We start from the raw sequence: 9,207 nt of genomic DNA, 5'->3' as shown, positions 1-9,207 counted from the left end.
AATTTTGTTGGTTATTTGGGTCGAAATTTATTTTCGACCCGAAATTTGCCCCAATTTTGGGACGAATTTTTTTCGTTCCAAACTTTTGTCCCCAAAATTATGTTTTTTTGTAGTGTGATGTGCATGTGATCATTAAGTCTCATGCGCCATAGAAATAGACCAACACATGCTAACACAAGTTATAATATGGCTAATAAATAACCGTTCTTACACTTTCAATCGCTTCATCTTATGCCAACACAAGTTATCTCCATGATAGCATTATAATTAGCCTGACAAATTGAAAACAGTCACTACAATCCTCTTGCAATGAACCGGACACCAAACTACTCGGTCCATCCTTCGTCGACCATAGGCACCTCCTAGATCGATCCAAGCAAGCCCTATTACTAGGCAACCTCTATAATTGATGAGAGTGAAAAGTGTCCAACTCAAATCATCCTACCTCTTATGTTGATCCGAGCAAACCCTCATTGGGAGAGACCTAGCAAATGACAGATAAGTTATGCTTTTAAAAACCCTTGTATACATGCGGTTTTGTTGGGCTGAAATTTGTGTCCAATATAAGATTTCATTAGGCTCCCCACTTGCATAATTTCCCCCTCCAATTAGTCCTATACATATTAGCGTTTGCATATTCACAACCATGGATTACACTTGTATACGAGCAAATTAAATACCCTCATCCATGGATTACTTATAGTTTTCTCTATCATTTGAGTAACTTTCAGTCAAATATTCAATTATCAACTGATGAAATATATCATCTATGTCCCTACTCTATCTCATTAATTACGAAACCAAAAACTATTATAAGAAATTCCACTAATCGCTAACTGTTAACTTCTACCTAGTCAATCGATAACCGTTGTAGTAGCTAACAATCAATTGTTACACATTATAACAATTGATAACTAGTTGTTACAATCTAAATCTTAAGATCCGATTAAAGAGGACCACATGCTAACAAAGACGTTCATCTGACGATTTATCGCACCTTTTTTTTTTTTTTGCCCAATTATCATGATACAAGAGGATCAACCACTTATGTTAAATCATCAAAATACTAAATTGTTAAGCCTACTTAAATTCATAAATATTCAAAGGCTATAAAACAAATAATAAATCTTGTTGGCCAGAATCTGACTAGCTAGAAATTTTTATCCTCTAATTATAATATATGTATGTATATACATGTAATTAATATATACATATGACATTACTAAAATATCTGTACATGCACATGCATATATATATTCTGGATGATCCGATTATGACCATTTAACATTACCCACAAACAAAACACGTCTTATTGCACTTAAATGATATATTTTTCAACCTTGGGATTATAACTTGTATATAAATGATATAGCATCTATTAAAGTTGTGTACATGGGGGGATGACTTATAGTATTTAATTATTTAATAAAAGTCCATACAATTCTAACACAATTATGATAAATTCCCAACTAACATTTATTCAAATTGTCTCTGCCTACCACTCAACATTTAATGGCCAGTAGCAGGTGGTAGTTAGATCAAGCGGCTCAGCGCAGCTACCACCTCTCTTCAGTCACTTATTAGCACGCCCACGCCAAGCTCCTCTCCATCTCCCTCTCTCACTTCGATCCTCGTCTTCTTCTTTCTTTCTTCGCCAAGTAAACTTCTCCTCCTCATCCACTGATTTTCCATGCTATAATCGTTTAACTAATTGCTTAATTAATTGCTCTTCTTTTTTCCTCTGACCAGTGGGATCGGAGACGGTGATGGTGGATGAAATCCCTTTTCCTCCCCAGATCACGCTCACTAAACCTCTCACCCTCCTCGGCTACGGTAATTAACTTCATACGCTAGCCGACACTTGTTAAATTACATTTCTTCCATTATTAATTATTGATCGATCACTTTGTAAATTTGTGTTGCAGGGATCACTGACATCGAGCTGCAGTTCCTCCAGATCAAGTTCACCGCCATCGGCGTCTACTTAGACAAAGAGAATATCGTCGAGCACCTTGCAGGGTGGAAAGGCAAGGAGGGAAGCGAGCTCGCCGGGGACGACCTCTTCTTCGACGCCGTCGTGGCAGCCCCGGCGGAGAAGCTCCTGCGGGTCGTGGTGATCAAGGAGATCAAGGGGTCCCAGTACGGGGTGCAGATGGAGAGCGCCGTGCGGAGCCGACTGGCTGCCGCCGACAAGTACGAGGACGAGGAGGAGGCGGCGTTGGAGAAGGTGACGGAGTTCTTCCAGTCCCATAACAAGTACCTCAAGAAGGGCTCCGTCCTCACCATCCACTTCTCGGCGTCCAACCGAGAAGCCGAGGTGACGAGCTAGTCTCTTTGAGCGCTCCGGTCGATCGATCATATATAGATCACAATTAATGATAGATTGTGTGCATGCAGATTGGATTGGCGACGGAGGGGAAGGAGGCGGAGGCGGCCACGGTGAAGGTGGAGAACGGGAACGTGGTGGAGATGATGCAGAAATGGTACCTGGGAGGGAGTAGCTCTGTGTCTCCTAGCACGGTGGCGAAGTTGGCGGAGCAGCTCGGCGAGTTGCTCGTTTAGGTAGTTGAGTAGCGGGTGGGTTCTTTGCACGTTGTAAGTTGGATGGATGCTGCTGCACGCAATAAGTGTAACCTTTGTTTGATCTATTCTATTATCAGTGCGCCTAAATCCAACGGCTAAGCCTGCTTATCATGATACCCTAAATGCGCATGTACTTATAATTAAGCCTATACACACGCTACCTTTGCCTATCTATTTTGATCAGCTAGCTAGCCCCTGCTATAACGACCAACCCTAAGTGCATCTTCGAGTCTCTAATAGTTGTTTGATCGGTTGGATGTGGCGAGAGAGGGCTAATAGATGCACGGTTTTGTTGGTTGTTTAGTCTTCACTTTGAGTTAGAGCATAATGGAACATACAAACACACATAACTCTGATGTGCAAAGAGAGGGCAATACCTCTCAACCTCTAAAACATGGAAGAAGACGAAGAGAAAAAAGAGATCGTGCGGAGTAACAAGACAAAGACGCACAAAAATGAGAGCAAACACAAGGAAGGAGAAGAAGAGAAAGAAGAAGAGTTACCATGGTTCGACGGCATGCCTACTCTACAAAACGGTCGAAGCTTTATTAGAATTCTCTCTATACAAGAGAATCACATCTAATGATTTTTGTGTTTATTGTTGTACAATAGATTTACAATGATCCCTACAAATAATGCTAAACCCCAGACCCGGTAAAATCATAACAGAATTTTGTTATGAAAAATCACAACAAAATTCTGTTATATAAAATCTTAACGGAATTTTATTATGAAAAATCTTAACGGATTTTTCTTCCATAACATCCCTCATATTAACCTTCATCCAAATATGAGTCACCCGTCAACAATCTCCACCTTGGTGAATATTCACCCCTTCGAAGAACACGAGTATCTGAACAAAACTCCACATGGATCTTTGGATCTGGGCTTCCTTCCTCTAGCATCCAGAGATATGGATTAAGTTCAAGCAATGCTTAAACTTCTCTATAGTCACTAGCTTTGTCAACATATCTGCAACATTGTTTGCAGCATTGTCTACAGTATAAACCCTCTCAAGTTGAATTTTTCCGGAAGCAATCAACTCTCTGATATTGTGAAACCTCACATCAATGTGCTTGATTCTCGCATGATATACTTGATTCTTCGCCAAATAGATAGCACTTTGACTATCGCATAACAACTTGACTCTACCTTGTTGAACACCTAGTTCTCTGACCAACCCTGGAAGCCATAAAGCTTCCTTCGCTGCTTCAGTTGCTGCCATGTATTTGGACTCTGTAGTAGACAATGCAACAATAGATTGAATCGTAGATTTCCAACAAATAGATCCTCCTGCCACAGTGAACATGTATCCTATAGTAAATCTCCTGCATAGTCTGCATCTACGTACCCAGTAACTAAAGGATCTTCTGGTTGTCTCACTACAACAAAAACCCGCATAGACATCGGTTTTCCACCGATGTCTATTACATTTTCGACCGATGTCTATGAAGGCGATGTAAAAGGTCTGCCATTTTAAACATCGGGTTAAAACTGGTGTAGTTTCACTTAACGACATCGGGTGTAAAACCGATGTAATATTATATGTTAATAACACTAGTTTTGGCAACGGTATACGACCGATGTAATATTAGTTAAGGACACCGATTTTGCAGCGGTGGAAAACCGATGTAATATCAGTATTGTTTAATGACACAAATTCGATTTCTGAAATAGTGAAAAACCAATATTATCACCAAGCAAATCATAAAATTAAGTTAATATTTTTAATTCACTAAGAAAATCACAAATAAAAATGCACCGATGTATCTAAACACACCAAGTCAATATCCATATAACCAACACATAAGTATTCTTCTTACAACATAAAAAGATAATAGATATTGTGCACATCAAGTCAGTATCCACAAATTACACATAACTATTCTTCTTACAACATCAAAAGGTAATAGATAGTATACAAATATTCTTCTTACTGGTGCCAACGTTATCCTTCTTGCTTTGTGCAGAGATTTAACTAAATCTTCCCCAGTAGTTTTATTTGTTAATAGACAATTCTCTTTATCTATTACTGGATGAGCACCTCTGCTTGTTTGATGTCCTGAGAGTGACAATTGATTGGTGATTCTTTGTAAAGGAGGCCTCCATCTTAAAGGAGCCACTGAAGGCTTTGGGAACTTTGCAACATCCTTTATGGTTGTCCTCTCACCATTTAATTGATTCTCCAGTTCTCTTACCTAAATATAATAAAATAGTCAATATGGATATAAAACATTTTGTTGCTTACATAAGGAAAATTAAAGATGCTGTAAATTCTACTCAAATAGAGATTGAAAATGAGATAAGTAACCTTTTGCTGGAAATTTTTACTTGTTTGCTCAGCTTCTTTAATCTGCACATTTGAAATAATCTGTTATAAGACAACTTGTATTAGAACAATCTGCCAGTAATGTGTCCTATTCTTCTACAAAACAAACTGTTATTGTCTTCTCAGAAAATGAGATAATATGAAAGAGTACCAAAGAATTAACAAGAGATTAATAGAAGTGAACTGATAAGAGTTAATGTTGGTGCGGTTAGCACTCACGATTTAACCCAGGTTTTGATGAATGACAAATCATGTTAAGTTAGTCTGTTGTTATCTAACACTCTGATCGAGTGTGCAGAAGAAGTCCAAACAGGTCGACGGGCTGACCGGATGTCTGGCACGAAGCCCAGCTAGGTCGACGGGCTGACCGGATAGCTGGCGAGAAGTCCAAGCGGGTCGACGGGCTGACCGGACGGCTGATCGGATAGCTGGCATGAAGTCCAAGCGGGCAGACGGGCTGACCGGACGCTTAGGCACGAATTCCAGCTAGGTCGACGGGCTGACCGGATAGTTGGTACGAAGTCCAGACGGGTCGACGGGCTGACCGGACGTCTGGCAGGTAAGTAAGGTAAGTCACTGGAGGGGAGTGACTGCGAGGACGCGTTCCCGGGAAGGGAACATTAGGCGTCGATCCGGCTTAGATCCATTTCGGATATCTAAGTCGAGATCGTGACTAGATTCCGGTCTCGGAAAGACGGAATCTAAGTCATACTTTTTCATGTCAAACTCATGAACTGTGCTAACATTTTGTTTTGCAGGAAATTTATTATACTTGTCTCGGACTAACCTTGTCTTGCAGGAGAAGGACCTGTTCTGGAAAAAGGTGGTCCGGGCGCCCGGAGGGGATCCGGGCGCCCGGAAGGGATCCGGGCGCCCGGGAGGCAAGTTTTATCCCGATTGCGCGTCGCCACGTGGAGCTCACTGGTTGGACCTGCCACGTCTCACCAGGGCGCCTGGAAGGGATCCGGGGCGCCCTGAGCTTCATATAAAAGAAGGGGCAAGGGTAGAGCTTCAATAAGAACTAAGAATCCAAGATCTGCTGCTCTGTGCTCTTGCGACGCCACGAAAAGCTCTCCGACTCAGTGCTGGTTCTATTTTAATTCTATTGTCGGTATTTTCTTTATCTGTCAATTCTTGTACTTAACTTTGTGATATTCGAATTGATAGTGATTGCCCAACGAAAGTACTCACGGAGTACGGGCCTTCGAGTAGGAGTCGTCACAGGCTCCGAACGAAGTAAAAAACACTGTGTCTACTTTACTTTTCCGCTGCGCTTATACTCGATATTCTCGAATCGATATTCACCCCCCCTCTATCGAACGTTCACGGTCCTACAGTTAAGACTACTAATTTACGAAGGAAAACATACTCATACAAAGGATCCAAATGCAGAAAAATAGGAATAAGCATTACAATAGAATTCTTACAAACACAGGAACATAGGAATAATAATTAAAATTGAATTGTTAATCACATCAAAAGGTCCAAACCAATTCAAGTTTATCCAGTACTGCATATAATACAAATAATCATTTAAGTAATCTCAACCACATCAAAAGTAGTAAGAGCAACAGGTAACAAGATGACTAATTTGAATGCTTAAAAAGAGACACATTTATCATTTATCTCAACCACATCATATAGTGATAGATCTATCATTCCTGGGAACTTAATATATGCCAAACCAGAAATTATTACAACAAAGTTTTCTCATAGTTGCAATTTAATTAATCAATACTTGATGGAGGTTCAATCTTTTCATATTCAGAATATCATTCAAACGTCTTGGTGTAGCAACAATGATATCAGCATAACAAAGTTTTCTCATAGTTGTTTGTTATCTTGAATTTCCCATGACGGGTACTCAGCATAACCATCTCATTCCACTGTAAAACAATGACATTTTCTAAAGCATAATGGCTGCACATGGTTAGTCCCAAGACATCTCTCTATGGTCTCATGGCATAAAATGCTAACTAGTCAACACTAATTTCAAACTTTATCCTCTTCGAGCTAGGCTTATGAAATCATTTCTAAGAACAAACTCGACTAATTCAAGACTGTTCTTTCAATCAGACATAAACTTTGTAGAACTAGAGGAAATCAAATGAAAGATTAGATCATAAACCCCAAGCGCAACAACTGGAGCAACGAATATCTAAAAGGGATCTATCTACTTGTTCATCTTAAATAAGAGAAGTTCAAAGACTACATAGAAACACATCAAGCACAAGGGGAAATTTGACCTGCCAAGCCAAATTACCCATATGTTAAAAGCTACTGATAATAATCCCTGAACTATTCAAGTTTAAAAATCTAAATCAGATTGAGTAACTAAAAAATAGATATTGCAGCACTTTCATTTTGTGAATTTAAAAAAAAATAAAAGAGACATCATTGAGGAAAATAAAAAAGTAAAAGGTGTTGATTACAAAGAAACTTACTGAGACTTGTAAAATATCTTCACAAGCTAATGCAACATCCAATAGAAGAAGGCATACACGGAGAGCTATTTGCTGCATAGGAAAAAATAGCAAGGCAGAATAAAAAGAATCATCTTATCAATAACTCATAAGATTATTAAATTAAGGCATAGCTGCATAGGAAAAAATAGCAAGGCAGAATAAAAAGAATCATCTTATCAATAACTCATAAGATTATTAAATTAAGGCATACCTCTTTAATTGGCTCGATATTCTGGAATAGCTTTTTGAGAACAGATAATGAATGTGCATACTCATGGATATGGTAGAGAATGATTGCCTGTGAAGAACCAAATTAACAAAAATACTAAGAAGAGAGCAATTTATTAACTCATTCACTAATTATGGAAAGAAAAATTTTGACAAAATGCGTTGAACTACATACAATATTCAACATTGTTACTGAAACATCAAACTCTTGGGCATGGACAACTCTACTGCTATTTATAGCAACACTTTGATGAATTGAAGCACTATTAGCTTTAGACCCCTGAAACCATATAGCCTAGGTAGCTATTCTCAGAGTCAATCTAGTCCACAAAAGTATGCGCAAGCTCTTCACTCTGCTCCTATAACCAATATAGTTAGTTATTAATCAAAGAGTGCATGTAAAATATCTTTTCAGTTGCAAGAACAATGCTAGTTTAAGAAATCATAGAATATTGATTGAATGAATAAACATGGATTAAATAACTAGAGTTCTAATACATTAACATGCAGTCATAAAACATCCATTTACAATCTAAATGCTAAAACAGAAAAGAAACTTATCATAATAAATCAAGGGGAAGTAAACTTTTAGAAACCTTTTCAACCCAGGAATCTTTATAATCCACAATAAATGGGCTTCTTACTTTTGAAATTAGCTCCATCTGCAATAGTGGCAAAGATAAACAAAATGAATAAATAGCACGCAAACACTATACAGAACACATGCTATTACGAGCATATGAACAAGATGGATATTGACTTTTTTTCTATATAGATGAGGTAGCAAGCAAACGAAGCGACCATAAAGAACAAATTTTGACTTGAGATAGCTATCATTTGAGTATCCACATTCAGTTATGAAATGGCAGTCAACATTTAAAACTGGCATACCCACGAGTTCCAGAAAAATTATTTTAAAGGCATACCATAAGACCTGAAGAAAACAAACGTCGTGTACAACATCATAATGAATGAAGAAGGCTCAAACTTGAAAATACCAATTATCTATGGGGTTAGGGGTCTAATAATTTCTAAATAGTGATCCAGTTTCAATGCAATAACCATCACAATTCTAAATGAGTCATCAAAGGAAAATAGTCTGATAGTATGCAAATTTTGCTGAAGATTAGGATACAGGCTCAGCCATGAATATGCTCAACATGGGCCAAGTAAAAGTGCTCACTTCCAGATGAGTTGACCGACGAGACCTGTTGGTTTGGCATGCCAAGCGTATCTTTTTCAAGACATACCTGTAGTATAAATGGAAAGACTAAGATAGAACCCAAGAAATGAGTCAGACAAGAGAAAGGAAGAGAATGATATGGAGATAGAGAAAGCAAAGAATTACATCAGTAGAAAAGATAGATCACAACCCTCACCTCTTGTTCTCGACCTTATGCTTCACCAGTAGAGCTGACCCAAATGCACCTTTCCCTATCTACTCCAAAACCTCATACTGCTCCATTTCACAACCAATCTTCACCCAAGTCATCGATATTAACACGACCCTTTTCTCCTAAGACACGGTGAAATCAAACCTTTCCTTACCAAACTACAACCAAACATTCCAAGAAACCCTATGTTATAGACTCATACATCATA

At 38.6% G+C, this 9,207-nt stretch overlaps 1 protein-coding gene across 1 annotated transcript; it reads left to right on the top strand.

Annotated features, from left to right (window-relative positions):
- Window positions 1-1,548: 1,548 nt before the first annotated feature.
- LOC121987741 (chalcone isomerase-like protein 2) lies at window positions 1,549-2,699 on the top strand. The gene is made up of 4 exons (XM_042541476.1): window positions 1,549-1,658; window positions 1,750-1,833; window positions 1,926-2,317; window positions 2,398-2,699. Coding segments are annotated over exons 1-4 (642 nt in total). The 5' UTR covers window positions 1,549-1,657; the 3' UTR covers window positions 2,563-2,699.
- The last annotated feature ends 6,508 nt before the right edge of the window (window positions 2,700-9,207 follow it).

Source organism: Zingiber officinale, chromosome 5B, assembly GCF_018446385.1.
Source record: "Zingiber officinale cultivar Zhangliang chromosome 5B, Zo_v1.1, whole genome shotgun sequence".
Lineage (NCBI taxonomy): Eukaryota > Viridiplantae > Streptophyta > Magnoliopsida > Zingiberales > Zingiberaceae > Zingiber > Zingiber officinale.
This window is presented reverse-complemented; position numbering and strand designations above follow the sequence as displayed.

Excerpts from the sequence above, each read along its gene's own strand:
- LOC121987741 (XM_042541476.1), top strand. Across the intron at positions 1,834-1,925 it reads TCTCACCCTCCTCGGCTACG|GGATCACTGACATCGAGCTG; the intron begins GTAATTAACTTC and ends TTTGTGTTGCAG. Across the intron at positions 2,318-2,397 it reads CGTCCAACCGAGAAGCCGAG|ATTGGATTGGCGACGGAGGG; the intron begins GTGACGAGCTAG and ends GTGTGCATGCAG.